This window comes from Ranitomeya variabilis, chromosome 2 (assembly GCF_051348905.1).
Source record: "Ranitomeya variabilis isolate aRanVar5 chromosome 2, aRanVar5.hap1, whole genome shotgun sequence".
In the NCBI taxonomy this organism is placed as follows: Eukaryota; Metazoa; Chordata; class Amphibia; order Anura; family Dendrobatidae; genus Ranitomeya; species Ranitomeya variabilis.
The window spans coordinates 165,394,472-165,412,650 of record NC_135233.1 but is presented as its reverse complement, the minus strand read 5'-3'; the positions used below and the strand labels follow the sequence as shown (position 1 = coordinate 165,412,650).

General features: G+C 43.3%; 1 protein-coding gene across 3 annotated transcripts in view; it reads right to left on the bottom strand.

The window, feature by feature from the left end:
* MERTK (MER proto-oncogene, tyrosine kinase) overlaps positions 1 to 18,179 on the bottom strand; it is a 215,669-nt gene that overhangs the window by 157,530 nt on the left and 39,960 nt on the right. For all 3 annotated transcript variants that reach the window (XM_077283143.1, XM_077283142.1, XM_077283145.1), the window contains exons 2-4: positions 17,082 to 17,436; positions 16,347 to 16,447; positions 1,645 to 1,818 (exon numbers count right to left, since the gene is read on the bottom strand). In XM_077283143.1, coding sequence (XP_077139258.1) covers positions 1,645 to 1,818; positions 16,347 to 16,447; positions 17,082 to 17,436 — 630 coding nt within the window. The remainder of the gene's footprint in view (positions 1 to 1,644; positions 1,819 to 16,346; positions 16,448 to 17,081; positions 17,437 to 18,179) is intronic.

Sequence of the window (18,179 nt, the reverse complement as noted above, 5' to 3'; positions counted from 1 at the left end):
AAACTAGTGGGGCTTCTGAAAAAGTGGCTTTGTTTTGTGAAAATCTCTTTAAAGGGAACCTGTCATCCCCCTGGGCGTTTTTAAGTAAAAGAGCCACCTTCAGCAGCACTAAGGCTGCATTCTGTGAACGTGGCCCTTATGTTTAGCATCCCTAGAAACGCTGAAATAATATCTTTTATAAATTTCGTGCCATACCTCTATTGAGTCCTGGAGGTATGTCTTCTCCCCCGGTGTCAACCGCCTCCGAGACGTCAATTATCCCCCTGTGTCCTATGGGCGCCGCCTTCTCTCTGTCATGACGTCACCGGCGCCTTCGTGTAACGGAGGCCCCAGATCCCGCCCCACAGTGTGTTATGATGTATTCACACTGCGGGGCTGGGAATCTGGCGCCTGCGCAGTGGAGCGGGTCACCGTGCTCCATTGAAGATACTGCTGAAGTCTCACGAGACTTCACAAATCTTGTGAGACTTCGACACTAACTTGAATGGAACACGGTGACCCGCTCAACTGTGCAGGCGCCAGATTCCCAGCCCTGCAGTGTGAATACTTCATAACACACTGCGGGGCGGGATCTGGGGCCTCCGCTATGCGCAGGCGCCATCTACTTACATCACTTGATGTAAGTTCCAGGGCAGCACACACAGCGCATGCCCGAGAAATAATTGCAGAGCGCAGGCGCTGGTGATGGCACAAGACAGAGAGGAGATGGCATCCGGTGGGATGATAGACGGCTGCGAGGCGGCTGAGTCAGGGGGAGAAAACATACCTCCCTGACTCAATAGAGGTATGGCGGGAAATTTATAAAAAAAAACTCATTATTTCAGCGTTCCTAGGGATAATAAACATAAGAGCCACCTTCACAGAATGCAGCCTTAGTGCTGCTGAAGGTGGCTCTTTTACTTAAAAATGCTCTGGGGGGTTGACAGGTTCCCTTTAACTTAAAATGACGTAAATGTATGTCAGTGCTGGAGAACCATTCTGTGGCGAGTGCTCAATTACTTTGGAAAGAGCTTGTAAGCATGTTGGGCCCACAGCTAGACCACAGTGGTGGCCAGTCTCCTAGATCTGTGTTCTCCAACTCCTGTCTTCAAAGCCCAACAACAGATATTTTCAGAATTTACTTAGTTTTGCCCAAGTGATAATTCCATCAACTGTACAATACTAAATAAATCCTGAAAAGATGATCTGTTAGTGGACTGGAGTTGGGAAATAGACAATGAGTTGCAAACACACAAAGTACGTTTTGGAAGACATTTCCTGGTGATTACCACATTCTCCTTAAAGGGAAAGGGAATTTGTCCATAGGATCAACCCTCCTAAGCAGTCTATATGGTTATGCAGGTCATAAGAAGCTAAGTCTAATGGCACCTTAATATTTGTAATTTGTTGAATGGTTCAATAGAAATGCATGTTTTTTAAAATATGTAAATGAGCTGAATAGATCTATGCTCCAGAGTAGGATTTTCCTTAGAGTCTGCCTCCAGAGATCTTTTCAGCTTATTTACATATTAGGATATCATTTGATTCAACTTTCTATGACCTACATGTCCATATAGATTGCTTAGGAGGGTCTATCCTACTGACAGAGTCCCTTTAAGAGTGACTGTACACACTGTAAACTATGATTTTAGAGGTCAGAATTACCTGATACATAAAGTACAGCTGGTGACACATCAGCAACATCATTAAGCCGTGTACTATTTTGATACCAGTAAATCTCCACAGGTTCAGGCGGTCCTACAGCCTCACAGGTAAGATTAAATGGCGTGTTTCTAGTGACATTTAATGTCTCTGGTTGTCGAATGAAATGCGGAAGACCTAAATGAAAGGGAAATTACATGAATACAACTCTATTTAACAGTAAGAATGAAACATAAAAGGATAGATATAATAACATAAAGTGCTGGAAGGGAGATACTTTTCACTGTGCTTTGTGTTACCACTTTGTTTTGTTTTTCCTTTTTGCCCAAAAGGCGGTGTTTATTTTTACTTTACCATGTAGTATAAAGGGCCTACAAGTAGTATTCAACCCCTGCAGATTTAGCAGGTTTACACATTTGGAATTAACTTGGCATTGTGACATTTGGACTGTAGATCAGCCTGGAAGTGTGAAATGCACTGCAGCAAAAAAGAATGTTATTTCTTTGTTTTGTTTTTTTTTTAAATTGGGAAAAGTATTTTCAGAGGGTCATTTATTATTCAACCCCTCAACCCACCAGAATTCTGTTTGGTTCCCCTAAAGTATTAAGAAGTAGTTCAGGCACAAAGAACAATGAGCTTCACATGTTTGGATTAATTATCTCTTTTTCCAGCCTTTTCCGACTATTTAAGACCCTCCCCAAACTTGTGAACAGCACTCATACATGGTCAACATGGGGAAGACAAAGGAGCATTCCAAGGCCATCAGAGACAAGATCGTGGAGGGTCACAAGGCTGGCAAGGGGTACAAAACCGTTTCCAAGGAGTTGGGCCTACCTGTCTCCACTGTTGGGAGCATCATCCGGAAGTGGAAGGCTTATGGAACTACTGTTAGCCTTCCACGGCCTGGACAGCCTTTGAAAGTTTCCTCCCGTGCCGAGGCCAGGCTTGTCCGAAGAGTCAAGGCTAACCCAAGGACAACAAGGAAGGAGCTCCGGGAAGATCTCATGGCAGTGGGGACATTGGTTTCAGTCAATACCATAATTAACGTACTCCACCGCAATGGTCTCCGTTCCAGACGAGCCCGTAAGGTACCTTTACTTTCAAAGCGTCATGTCAAGGCTCGTCTACAGTTTGCTCATGATCACTTGGAGGACTCTGAGACTGACTGGTTCAAGGTTCTCTGGTCTGATGAGACCAAGATCGAGATCTTTGGTGCCAACCACACACGTGACATTTGGAGACTGGATGGCACTGCATACGACCCCAAGAATACCATCCCTACAGTCAAGCATGGTGGTGGCAGCATCATGCTGTGGTGCTGTTTCTCAGCCAAGGGGCCTGGCCATCTGGTCCGCATCCATGGGAAGATGGATAGCACGGCCTACCTGGAGATTTTGGCCAAGAACCTCCGCTCCTCCATCAAGGATCTTAAGATGGGTCGTCATTTCATCTTCCAACAAGACAACGACCCAAAGCACACAGCCAAGAAAACCAAGGCCTGGTTCAAGAGGCAAAAAATCAAGGTGTTGCAGTGGCCTAGTCAGTTTCCTGACCTTAACCCAATTGAAAACTTGTGGAAGGAGCTCAAGATTAAAGTCCACATGAGACACCCAAAGAACCTAGATAACTTGGAGAAGATCTGCATGGAGGAGTGGGCCAAGATAACTCCAGAGACCTGTGCCGGCCTGATCAGGTCTTAGAAAAGACGATTATTAGCTGTAATTGCAAACAAAGGTTATTCCACAAAATATTAAACCTAGGGGTTGAATAATAATTGACCCACACTTTTATGTTTAAAATTTATAAAAATTTAACTGAGCAACAAAACTTTTTGGTTTGTAAGATTTATGCATCTGTTAATAAATCCTGCTCTTGTTTGAAGTTTGAAGGCTCTAACTTATTTGCATCTTATTAAACCTGCTAAATCTGCAGGGGGTTGAATACTACTTGTAGGCACTGTAGCTCATCAATATGGTCAGTCCTTCTGTGTAGCTACAAAGGGGTAGAGGGCTCGCCAGAGAAGCCCACCCAGAGCTCCCCCCAATCCTAATTGTATTCACTGCACGCAGATACGGTTAAGCCCAGTGGTAGTGCAGAGAGACATGATCTCCCTGCATTATCGCTCTCTGTTCTGTAGACCACAGGTCACTTAAAACCTGCGGTTTACAGAACAGCACAGTGATGCACTGGCCAAGGCACTAGCGTGCGCACACGACATCATCATGATGCTCCAAGACTCACATCCTGTGCAAGCACCGGCGCAATTACATCAGTGCGTTGGTCCGCCAGCACATTGCTGGTGGACTCATCAGGATCCTGGATTAGACAAGTATGTTATGTTTTTTAATTTAATTAAAACTATTGCTGTGATTATGGGGGAAATCATAAAGTATGGGGTACCTTTATACAGTGTGAGGTCTACTCGAGGGGAACTGTTATGACCCCAGTGGACAGGGTCTCAGAGGAACGTGTAAGTCTGCAAGATACAAAAATCCAGCTCATAGGGCTGTGGTAACTGGGTTGACCAAATAGCTACTCCTAACGCCAACACTAGAAGTAGCCGGGGATCATGCCTACGGTGATCGCTAGATGACTCGCGCCAGCCGGAGAATCTAACTACCCCTAGGAGAAGAAAACAAAGACCTCTCTTGCCTCCAGAGAAAGGGACCCCAAAGCAAGATACAAGCCCCCCACAAATAATAACGGTGAGGTAAGAGGAAATGACAAACACAGAAATGAACCAGGTTCAGCAAAGAGAGGCCAGCTGACTAATAGCAGAATAAAGCAAGATAACTTATCTGGTCAACAAAAACCCTATAAAAATCCACGCTGGAGATTCAAGAACCCCCGAACCGTCTAACGGTCCGGGGGGAGAACACCAGCCCCCTAGAGCTTCCAGCAAAGGTCAGGATACAGATAGGAACAAGCTGGACAAAAATACCAAACAAAACAAAAGCAAAAAGCAAAGAAGCAGACTTAGCTTGAAAAACAGGAACCAGGATCAGAGGACAAGAGCACAACAGATTAGCTCTGATTTCAACGATGCCAGGCATTGAACTGAAGGTCCAGGGAGCTTATATAGCAACGCCCCTGAACTAACGGCCCAGGTGAGGATATAGGAAAAGACAGACGCTCCAGAGTCAAATCACTAATGACCACTAGAGGGAGCAAAAAGCAAAATCACAACAGTACCCCCCCCTTAGTGAGGGGTCACCGAACCCTCACCACGACCACCAGGGCGATCAGGATGAGCGGCGTGAAAGGCACGAACTAAATCGGCCGCATGAACATCAGAGGCGACCACCCAGGAATTATCTTCCTGACCATAGCCCTTCCACTTGACCAGGTACTGAAGCCTCCGCCTGGAGAGACGAGAATCCAAGATCTTCTCCACCACGTACTCCAACTCGCCCTCAACCAACACCGGAGCAGGAGGCTCAGCAGAAGGAACCACAGGCACAACGTACCGCCGCAACAAGGACCTATGAAACACGTTGTGGATAGCAAACGACACAGGAAGATCCAGGCGAAAGGACACAGGATTAAGAATTTCCAATATCTTGTAAGGACCAATAAAACGAGGTTTAAATTTGGGAGAGGAAACCTTCATAGGAACAAAGCGGGAAGAAAGCCACACCAAATCCCCAACACGTAGTCGGGGACCCACACCGCGGCGGTGGTTGGCAAAGCGCTGAGCCCTCTCCTGTGACAACTTCAAGTTGTCCACCACAAGATTCCAGATCCGCTGCAACCTATCCACCACAGAATCCACCCCAGGGCAGTCAGAAGGTTCCACATGACCCGAAGAAAAACGAGGGTGGAAACCAGAGTTGCAGAAAAACGGCGAAACCAAGGTGGCGGAACTAGCCCGATTATTAAGGGCAAACTCAGCTAACGGCAAGAAGGTCACCCAATCGTCCTGATCAGCAGAGACAAAACACCTCAAATAAGCCTCCAAAGTCTGATTAGTTCGCTCCGTCTGTCCATTAGTCTGAGGATGGAAAGCAGACGAAAACGACAAGTCAATGCCCATCCTACTACAAAAGGATCGCCAGAATCTGGAAACGAACTGGGATCCTCTGTCTGACACAATATTCTCAGGGATGCCGTGCAAACGAACCACGTTCTGGAAAAACACAGGAACCAGATCGGAAGAGGAAGGCAGTTTAGGCAAAGGAACCAAATGGACCATCTTGGAGAAGCGATCACATATCACCCAGATAACAGACATGCCCTGAGACACCGGAAGATCAGAAATGAAATCCATGGAGATATGTGTCCAAGGTCTCTTAGGGACAGGCAAGGGCAAGAGCAACCCGCTGGCACGAGAACAGCAAGGCTTAGCTCGAGCACAAGTCCCACAGGACTGTACAAATGACCGCACATCCCTAGACAAGGAAGGCCACCAAAAGGATCTGGCCACCAGATCTCTGGTGCCAAAAATTCCTGGGTGACCTGCCAACACCGAGGAATGAACCTCGGAAATGACTCTGCTGGTCCACTTATCAGGCACAAACAGTCTGTCAGGTGGACAAGAATCAGGCCTATCAGCCTGAAATCTCTGCAACACACGTCGCAGATCTGGAGAAATAGCTGACAAGATAATACCATCCTTAAGAATACCAACAGGTTCAGCGACTCCAGGAGCATCAGGCACAAAGCTCCTGGAAAGAGCATCGGCCTTCACATTCTTTGAACCTGGTAAATACGAGACAACAAAGTCAAAACGGGAGAAAAACAATGACCAGCGGGCCTGTCTAGGATTCAGGCGTTTAGCAGACTCGAGATACATCAGATTTTTGTGATCAGTCAAGACCACCACACGATGCTTAGCACCCTCGAGCCAATGACGCCACTCCTCAAATGCCCATTTCATGGCCAACAACTCCCGATTGCCCACATCATAATTTCGCTCCGCAGGCGAAAACTTCCTAGAGAAAAAGGCGCAAGGTCTCATAACAGAGCAACCAGGGCCTCTCTGCGACAAAACGGCCCCTGCTCCAATCTCTGAAGCATCCACCTCAACTTGAAAGGGAAGTGAGACATCAGGCTGGCACAAAACAGGCGCCGAAGTAAACCGACGTTTCAACTCCTGGAAAGCCTCCACGGCAGCAGGAGCCCAATTAACCACATCGGAGCCCTTCTTGGTCATATCCGTCAAAGGTTTCACAATGCTAGAAAAGTTAGCGATAAAACGACGGTAGAAGTTAGCGAAACCCAAGAACTTCTGAAGACTCTTAACTGACGAGGGCTGAGTCCAATCAAGAATAGCTCGGACCTTGACTGGGTCCATCTCCACAGCAGAAGGGGAAAAAATGAACCCCAAAAAGGGAACCTTCTGTACACCAAAAAGACACTTTGAGCCCTTGACAAACAAAGAATTTTCACGCAAAATTTTAAAGACCATCCTGACCTGCTCCACATGCGAGTCCCAATTATCAGAAAAAAACAGAATATCATCCAGATAAACGATCAGAAATTTATCCAGATAGTTCCGGAAAATGTCATGCATAAAGGACTGAAAAACTGAAGGGGCATTAGAGAGCCCAAAAGGCATCACCAAGTACTCAAAATGACCTTCGGGCGTATTGAATGCGGTTTTCCATTCATCCCCTTGCTTAATGCGCACATGGTTGTACGCACCACGAAGGTCTATCTTGGTAAACCACTTGGCACCCTTAATCCGGGCAAACAAGTCAGACAACAGCGGCAAAGGATACTGAAATTTGACAGTGATCTTATTTAAAAGCCGATAGTCAATACAAGGCCTCAAAGATCCGTCCTTTTTGGCCACAAAAAAGAATCCCGCACCAAGAGGGGAAGAAGACGGACGGATGTGTCCTTTCTCCAGAGACTCCTTGATATATGAACGCATAGCGGTATGTTCAGGTATCGACAGATTAAACAGTCTTCCCTTAGGAAACTTACTGCCTGGAATCAAATCTATTGCACAGTCACATTCCCTATGAGGAGGCAATGTACTGGACCTGGACTCGCTAAAGACATCCTGATAATCAGACAAGTACTCCGGAACTTCCGAAGGCGTAGAAGAAGCAATAGACACAGGCAGGGAATCCTCATGAATACCACGACAGCCCCAACTAGACACTGACATAGCCTTCCAGTCAAGGACTGGATTATGGGTCTGTAACCATGGCAGCCCCAAAACAACCAAATCATGCATTTTATGTAGAACGAGAAAACGTATCACCTCCCGATGTTCAGGAGTCATGCACATGGTTACCTGTGTCCAATACTGCGGCTTATTTTCTGCCAATGGCGTAGCATCAATACCCCTAAGAGGGATAGGATTTTCTAATGGTTCAAGAATAAAACCACAGCGCTTAGCAAATGAGAGATCCATAAGACTCAGGGCAGCACCTGAATCTACAAACGCCATGACAGGATAAGATGACAGTGAGCAAATCAAAGTTACAGACAGAATAAACTTAGGATGCAAATTACCAACGGTGACAGGACTAACAACCTTAGATATACGTTTAGAGCATGCTGAGATAACATGTGTAGAATCACCACAGTAGTAGCACAAGCCATTCCGGCGTCTATGAATTTTCCTCTCATTTCTAGTCAGGATTCTATCACATTGCATCAAATCAGGTGTCCGTTCAGACAACAACATGAGGGAATTTGCGGTTTTGCGCTCCCGCAACCGCCGGTCAATTTGAATAGCCAGGGACATGGTATCATTCAGACCTGTGGGAATGGGAAAACCCACCATAACATTCTTAATGGCCTCAGAAAGGCCATTTCTAAAATTAGCGGCCAGTGCACACTCGTTCCAATGTGTCAGCACGGACCATTTCCGAAATTTTTGGCAATACACCTCTGCCTCGTCCTGGCCCTGAGACATAGCCAGCAAGGCTTTCTCTGCCTGAATCTCAAGATTGGGTTCCTCATAAAGTAAACCGAGCGCCAGAAAAAACGCATCAATATCAGCCAATGCCGGATCTCCTGGCGCCAACGAAAAAGCCCAATCCTGAGGGTCACCCCGTAAGAATGAAATAACAATTTTTACTTGTTGAGCAGAGTCTCCAGACGAACAAGGTTTCAGGGACAAAAATAATTTACAATTATTCCTGAAATTTCTAAACTTAAATCGGTCTCCTGAAAACAGTTCAGGAATCGGAATCTTGGGTTCAGACCTAGGATTTCTGGTAACATAATCTTGTATACCCTGCACACGAGCGGCAAGCTGGTCCACACTTGTAATCAAGGTATCAAGGTCTGGACATTCATGTCTGCAGCAAGCTTAAGCCACTCTGAGGTAAAGGGGAAAAGAAAAAAAAAAAATGAGAGAGGGAAAAAAAAAAACTCAAAATTTTCTTTCTTATAATCCCACTTCTGCAATGCATTAAACATTTAATACTGGCCTGGCATACTGTTATGACCCCAGTGGACAGGGTCTCAGAGGAACGTGTAAGTCTGCAAGATACAAAAATCCAAGCCCCCCACAAATAATAACGGTGAGGTAAGAGGAAATGACAAACACAGAAATGAACCAGGTTCAGCAAAGAGAGGCCAGCTGACTAATAGCAGAATAAAGCAAGATAACTTATCTGGTCAACAAAAACCCTATAAAAATCCACGCTGGAGATTCAAGAACCCCCGAACCGTCTAACGGTCCGGGGGGAGAACACCAGCCCCCTAGAGCTTCCAGCAAAGGTCAGGATACAGATAGGAACAAGCTGGACAAAAATACCAAACAAAACAAAAGCAAAAAGCAAAGAAGCAGACTTAGCTTGAAAAACAGGAACCAGGATCAGAGGACAAGAGCACAGCAGATTAGCTCTGATTTCAACGATGCCAGGCATTGAACTGAAGGTCCAGGGAGCTTATATAGCAACGCCCCTGAACTAACGGCCCAGGTGAGGATATAGGAAAAGACAGACGCTCCAGAGTCAAATCACTAATGACCACTAGAGGGAGCAAAAAGCAAAATCACAACAGGGAACCTCATACAGTGTGGGGGCCACTCATACATTGTAGGGACTACTGTGGGGGGGGGGCGTGTGCGGGCAACTATACAGTGTGGGAGCTAATGTGGTGGCCATTATACAGTTTGAGATCTACTATGGGGCCATCATAAAGTGTGGGGTGCCATCATATAGTGTGGGGACTATTATGGGGGCCATTATACAGTTTGGGGGCTACTCTGGAGGGTCCTCCTACACTGAGAAGGCCCTCAAAATGTGTGGACTACTGAAGGGGCCATTATACAGTATGAGCCATTTTATAGTGTGGGGAACATTATATGGTGTGGGGGCTACTGTGTGAGCCTTTGTACAATGTGGTTCTACTGTGGGGACTGTGGACATTTTTCATTGTTTTTAAATTGGTTTGTTGTCCTTATATATATTACTATAAATAGGCCTGATGCTATCGCATCGGCAGTGCGGTGAAATTAACATCTGTGTATGCTTAGTGGTGCTGACAGGAGCAGCGGACAGGTCTCACACCGTTTGCGCTTCCAACATATCTGTTCTATATTATCCCTCTGCATTTTTGTATTTTTGCAAAGGCGCAGTTCGTGGCCTTGCGGCCACGAACAGTGCCTGCACAAGTGACACTGCCGCGGTGCCTTATGGGATTCGGGGACAGCGGCCGGAAGTCCCAACTGGCGATTTTATATATATATATATATATATATATATATATATATATATATATATATATATATATATATATATATATATATATAGATGTGTTAAAATAAATGTTCTATTTCTGTGAGATCCCCATATAATTTGTTTTCACTTATGTCTTTTTTGTATGCTTTGGGTTGATCTCCTTCTACCGTGTTGGTGGTGCTCGCTCTATTATTTTCTGTACTGTTGGGACCATTATACAGTGTGGGGGCTACTGTGTGAGCCATTTTACAGTGTGAGGACTACTGTGAGGACCATTACACAGTGTGGGGATTATGGTGGGGGCCATTATACAGTTTAGGGACTACTATGGGGAGCCATAATACAGTGTGTGCACCATTAGTTTGGGGGTACTGTGGGGAATATTATATAGTGTGGGGATTACTGTGAGGGCCATTCTACAGTGTGGGGAATACTGTGGGGGCCCTCATATAATTTGGGGTCCTCATAAAGTGTGTGGACTACTGTAGGTGCCATTATACAGTGTGGGGGCTATTGTGTGAGCCATTACACAGTGAGGGCTACTGTGAGAACAATTATACAGTGTGAGGGCTACTGTGGGGGCTATTATACAGTCTATGAGCTGTGAGGACCATTATACAGTGTGATGACTATTGTGGGGGATCATTATACTGTGTTTTCAAACATATGAATAGGGGAGCTGTGGGGGTATCATACTGTGAATAAGGGAGCTGTGGACCCATGATACTGTGTATAGGAGAGCTGTTGGTCCATCATACTGTGTATAATGGAGCTGCAGTCCCACCAGAGTGTGTATAGTGGTGCAATGGAAATATACTGTGTATAGAGGAGCTGTGAGCTCATATCATGTATAGGGAAGCTGTGGGCTCATTAAACTGAGACCAGGAGAACTGTAGACCCATTAAGCTGTGTATAGGGGAGCTGTGTGCCCATCATACGGAGTAAAGGGTAGCCGAGGGAACACTATACCGTGTATAGGGGATCTGTACATGGTAGACTCAGGGGACATTATTAAATGCAATGTGAGCACTTAAGAAGCATTATTGTTATTGCGGCTCTAAGGCTGTGTGTACACGTTGCGGTTTTTTTGCATTTTTTCAATGTTTTTCGCAGAAAAAATTCTTAAAAAATGCTTCCCATTATTTCTAATGGAATTCCGCATTGTTGTGCACATGATGCGTTTTTTTTCCACGAAAAAAATGCATAGCGGTAATTTTCGTGTTTTTTGCTGCTATTTATTGTATTGGAAAGCTCCGGAAAAAAACGCGCAAAAAAAGTGAGCGGATTTCCTGCGAAAGGAGTCAGGTTTTGCTCAGGAAAATTCATGAGACATTCAGCAACGTGTGCACATAGTCTAAGGGTGTTGTGACCAAAGATGTGCTTGAGGCATTATAATTTTCTAGGGGCAAAATGTGGACACTGTTTCCTCGGGCCCTTGATTAGGGCATTAGTATTTTCCAAGGGCAATTTTTACCATCTAAAGGGCACAAAGGAGGCATTTTACTTAGTAAGGGGCACAATGATAGGTATTATTATGTAGGGCACTAAGAGGAGCAGTACTATGGACACATACGGCAGAAGCAGCGGCTCAGCATTGGGGTGACAGCAAGTTGAGGAGTTTGTGCTGCTTGAGAATATATGGGGATGGTGCTGAAAATGTGAGAAATCAAATATGTCTTTGCTGTACAGGTGTTGTGGCTGGCAGAAGTTGTCATGTCAGACTGGGCCAGATGGAAAAGATGGTCAGCTGTAAGTCACCATCTACAAAAAATTGAACTGTTATCTTTTACATGTTCTACCGCTATATGGTCACCATGTGGCGTTAATATTGATCTTAGTCTTTGTATAATGATTTCTTTTGAGTAACGACAGTCATCGGCTGAGTGAGGTTCCCATACACCCACAATTAGGCTTCGCCGCCATAGTTGTAATCAGTGCTTCCTTGATAGTGGTCCACTTAGGAGTTCTTGACCCCATCCCCCACCCGAGCTGAACCCTGGATCAATCTGGAAAACCCCTTTACATGTGCCCTTGTGTATGTGGAAACCCAGGTTGTTCAGAAAATGCTTTAACCCCTTAAGCCCCAAGGGTGGTTTGCACGTTAATGACTGGGCCAATTTTTACAATTCTGACCACTGTCCCTTTATGAGGTTATAACTCTGGAACGCGTCAACGGATCCCGGTGATTCTGACATTGTTTTCTCGTGACATATTGGGCTTCATGATAGTGGTAAAATTTCTTTGATATTACCTACGTTTATTTGTGAAAAAAGTAGGAAAGTTGGTGAAAATTTTGAAAATTTCGCAATTTTCCAACTTTGAATTTTTATGCCCTTAAATCACAGAGATATGTCACACAAAATACTTAATAAGTACCATTTCCCACATGTCTACTTTACATCAGCACAATTTTGGAACCAAAATTTTTTTTTGTTAGGGAGTTATAAAGGTTAAAAGTTGACCAGCAATTTCTCATTTTTACAACACCATTTTTTTTTAGGGACCACATCACATTTGAAGTCATTCATTTTGAGGGGTCTATATCATAGAAAATAACCAAGTGTGACACCATTCTAAAAACTGCACCCCTCAAGGTGCTCAAAACCAAATTCAAAAAGTTTGTTAACCCTTCAGGCGTTTCACAGGAATTTTTTGAATGTTTAAAAAAAAATGAACATTTAACTTTTTTTCACAAAAAATTTACTTCAGCTCCAATTTGTTTTATTTTAAAAAAGGGTAACAGGAGAAAATGGACCCCAAAAGTTGTTGTACAATTTGTTCTGAGTATGCTGATACCCCATATGTGGGGGTAAACCACTGTTTGGGCGCATGGCAGAGCTCGGAAGGGAAGGAGCCATTTGACTTTTCAATGCAAAATTGACTGGAATTGAGATGGGACGCCATGTTGCGTTTGGAGAGCCCCTGATGTGCCTAAACATTGAAACCCCCCACAAGTGACACCATTTTGGAAAGTAGACCCCCTAAGGAACTTATCTAGATGTGTGGCGAGCACTTTGACCCACCAAGTGCTTCACAGAAGTTTATAATGCAGAGCCGTAAAAATAAAAAATCATATTTTTTCACAAAAATGATCTTTTCGCCCCCAATTTTTTATTTTCCCAAGGGTAAGAGAAGAAATTGTAAACTCACAAACTGAATATCAAACAAGGGAAAGAGCAAATTTACAAAAGAAAAAAAAAAACGTAAAATGTATACTTTATTAAATACCAAAAATAGCCTCAAGAATAAATAGCCTACATGGTGGGTAGGTAAAGAACCAAACAGGAGATATACTCCCCAGATAAGAACGAACTAAGTAGACTTTTAACAAAAGAGCCTCAATAAATAGATGGAGGTATACCAACCCACATAAAATAGTACCAGTGATATGCCAATGTTGACATGCACTTGATTATAAAGATGTGCAGATATAGGTGAGAATTCCCTAGACACTACAAAACCTGTATATACATACGCCTACCTATATGCGGAGGTTGGCACCCTAAGAAATTCGAGAATGGCGCCCCCGCTCGTGCGATGGCTGTCCCTCCTCTCCTGTTCATACCCTATAAGGAGACAGTCAGAAATAGAAGGCCAGATGGCTTGTAATAACTTGAAATTACATATGTGCTATAGCAAACATGAGGCCCCCCACAGTGTGCTGTGAGTAAAGAGACAGATAAATGCTATGCAAATGAATATATACAGGAAAATACAAATTTCTAGGTACTCAGTAACATAATAATGACTAAAATATATCACCAAAGATAAAGTCACCAACCATGGTACTATTGAAATAAGACATGTTTATAAACCATCTATATAAAGATAAATACCACAATCAGCAAATTATGCTGCGTCACTACGCCCATCAACTACAGGCACCAGGCCAGCATATGCAGCATTCGCCCCTGCAACAAAGATATCCGCATAATGCAATCTTATACTCATCTGTTATATGCAGGTAGTTGTGGGTCCTGATAGAGTGACTCCTCACATAGATCCAACAAAAACTCTCGACGCGTTTCCCCCAAACATGGGTTCATCAGGAGAGGCGGTAATGTGGCAGTATGAAATTGTCCATAAAAAGGCTGCCCAAGAGAAGAAATTGTACCCCAAAAGTTGTTGTGCAATTTATCCTGAGTAAGCTGATACTCCAAGGGTAACAAGAGAAATTGGACCCCAAAAGTTGTTTTCTAATTTGTCCTGAGTACGCTGATACCCCATAAGTTGGAGTAAACCCCTGTTTGGGCGCACGGGAGAGCTCGGAAGGGAAGGAGCACTGTTTTACTTTTTCAACGCAGAATCGGCTGGAATTGAGATTAGACGCCTTGTCGCGTTTGGAGAGCCCTGATGTGCCTAAACAGTGTAAACCCCCAATTGTAACTGAAACCCTAACCCAAACACACCCCTAACCCTAATCCCAACCACACCCCCAACCTCAACTTTTGCCCCAACCCTAACCCTCACTTTAGCCCCAGCCCTAACCCTAACTTTAGCCCCAACCTGGCCCTAGCCCTAACCCTAGCCCTAGTCCTAACCCTAGCCCTAACCCTAATGGGAAAATGGAAATAAATACATTTTTTTTAATTTTATTATTTTTCCCTAACTAAGGGGGTGATGAAGGGGGGTTTGATTTACTGTTATAGCAGGTTTTTTAGCGGATTTTTATGATTGGCAGCTGTCACACACTAAAAGACGCTTTTTATTGCAAAAATTTGTTTTTGCGTCTCCACATTTTGAGAGCTATAATTTTTCCATATTTTGGTCCACAGAGTCAGATGAGGCCTTGTTTTTTTGCGGGACGAGTTGACATTTTTATTGGTAGCATTTTCAGGCACGTGACATTTTTTGATTGCTTTTTATTCCGATTTTTGTGAGGCAGAATGACCAAAAACCAGCTATTCATGAATTTTTTTTGTGGGGGGTTTTATACCATTCCATGTTTGGTAAAATTGATAAAGCAGTTTTATTCTTCGGGTCAGTACGATTACAGTGATACCTCATTTATATAATTTTTTTATGTTTTGGCGCTTTTATACAATAAAAACTATTTTATAGAAAAAATAATTATTTTTGCATCGCTTTATTCTGAGGACTATAACTTTTTTAATTTTTTTGCTGATGATGCTGTATGGCAGCCCCTTTTTTGTGGGACAAGATGATGTTTTCAGCGGTACCATGGTTATTTATATCCGTCTTTTTGATCGCGTGTTATTTCACTTTTTGTTCAGCGGTATGATAATAAAGCGTTGTTTTTTGCCTCTTTTGCTTTTTTTTTTTTTACGGTGTTCACTGAAGGGGTTAACTAGTGGGACAGTTTTATAGGTCGGGTCGTTACGGACGCGGCGACACTAAATATGTGTACTTTTATAGTGTTTTTTATTATTTAGATAAAGAAATGTCTTTATGGGAACAATATATATTTTTTTTCATTTATTTAGGAATTATTATTTTTATTTTTTTACACATCTAAATATTTTTTTTTTACATTATCACATTGTCCCAGGGGGGGACATCAATATATAGTGACAGATCGCTGATCTGACACTGTGCAAAGCACTGTGTCAGATCAGCGATCTGATGAGCACTGCTCCTGGCTTACAGGCGCCTGTTCTGAGCAGGCACTTGTAAGCCACCTCCCTGCAGGACCCGGAAGTAGCCCTGCGGCCATTTTGGATCTGGGGCCTGCAGGGAGGAGATGCTCGGTACAAGGTGAGCACATAGCCTTGTACCAAGGGTCTCAGGGAAGCCTGCAGGGAGCCCCCTCCCTGCGCGATGCTTCCCTATGCCCCCGGAACGCTGCAATCATGCTTGGTAAAATGTGACCTCTCCTGGCACATAGTGCGGGATGTCAGCTGCGATAGTCAGCTGACAACCGGCTGCGATCGGCCGCGCTCCCCTCGTGAGCGCGGCCGATTGCATATGACGTACTATCCCGTCACTGGTAATTAAGTCCCAGGTCACCTCGACGGGATAGTACGTCATATGGGATTAAGGGGTTAACAACAATAAAATAATTAAAATATCATGTCCTGAGTTTCTTAACTTTCCTACCTTCCACCTGAATGTAGATGGGATCTGATACTATTTCTTCATCCTTGATCGTTAACTTGCAGGTATATGTGCCATTATCAGACCTCTGTACACCTATAATGCTTAATCCAAAAGAATAAACAGTGTTAAAAAATGAAAAAATAATTGCCTTTGTACTTTTGGCAAAATTGAATGACATAAAAATGTTGGGTGAACTAGTCAAGGTTGAAGGTAATATTTATGCAGCCCATAGGGGTTGTCTCTCATCTTTACCCAGAAGCAGTGAATAGAGACGGCAGCTCTAGATATTGAAATGGAGTTATAGTGGTTGTCCACTACTGGGCAGCCCCTTTTCAATGTCCCTAGTAGGTGCCTCAGAACTCAGGCCACTAATTGGCTGCAGCACTCACTTGACATAAAAAAAATGTTGCAAGATTAAAGGGGAAGACAAGGTTCAGAGTGGAACTGGTCTGGGAAGTAAGTATGACATTCTTTATTATACTAGGCACGTTAAAAAAAAAAAGTCCAGTAGTGGCCAATACCTTTAAGTGCTACAGGCTGACAACTGTTTGCAACCGTCGAACGACATAGGCCTTACTAATCAATAATTATTCAAATATTTCTGTGAACTGGTCAACTATAATATTCCTCTATTCCAAACAGTAGTCATATAGCTATGTAATCATTATCCAAGTATAAGAATGAATCATGAGTTCAATAGAGAAATACATTCAAATCCATATTCCTAAGTCTTACCTGCATAATGAAAGCATGGTGGTCATCGCACCATCAGGGATTTCAAAAGACTGGACAGAGATGCGATCAGAATGGGAGATTAACTGTCCGTTCTTCCACCATGTAATCTGTTCTCCACTATCCAGATTAGGAACTTCAATGGAACAATTGAACTTGACATATTTGTGCTCAGACAGAATAATAATGGGCACTGTAGGATTAAATTTGATGCGTTGGGAAGGCACAGTCAACTGAATGTTTGGAGTTGGACTTGCTCCTATGTCTTTTAGAAAGTGCGTACTAGGTCTGTGGTCGTTAACTTCTGCCAGTAGGGTAGGTATATGGAGTTCTCCAATCTCTCCCAATACGGAGCTATCTGTAGAATGAAATGACACATATAGATCACAAAGTAATAAATTAAATATATAATGACAAAGGAGAATCATAGTGAGAATATCTGTGTCTAACGCGCATACAAACATGAACCAGATTTACTATAGAAAACACAAACATCAGAAATATTAACATTATAGTGATGTTAAAAAGCCACTGTCTTTTTACAGTCATTTCGGAACTTCTCTCGCAATCTGTTGGTTTATTCCCGTTACTTGTGCAGTCACTTCATGTGTAGATCAAGCCTTTTTTCCAAAGTAACAGATTTGATTTTTATTTTGAGAATCATTCACTATTTCATGTATTTTTGTCCTTTTAACTTTATAGCAAAGTACTGACCAAAAAGCTGTGTGAACTAAGCTCTAGATGTCATTTACATAGGGAGCAGCCTGCACAGTGTTACATGCTCCCCATGTACGGTGTTACATGCCTGTACAGATGAGTACAAACTCCTATTAGGGTACTCTACTACAGAGACAGTCTGAATCAAACAGGTATTAGTCAATAATTTGGGGCATTCCATCAAACAAGTAAAATTCCCAGATCTTAGAATGCCAAATAATATATGGACATGTCACTAATGTTCAGTACAAGACAATGAAATCCGAAAAAATGTACACAAGAACAAGAAATTAAAAAGGTATATAATTTTTATTAGTAGAAAAAACGCATACAGATCACATAAAAAAGACAAGGTTTAAAAGAGTGGGAAACCAAAAAATGGCA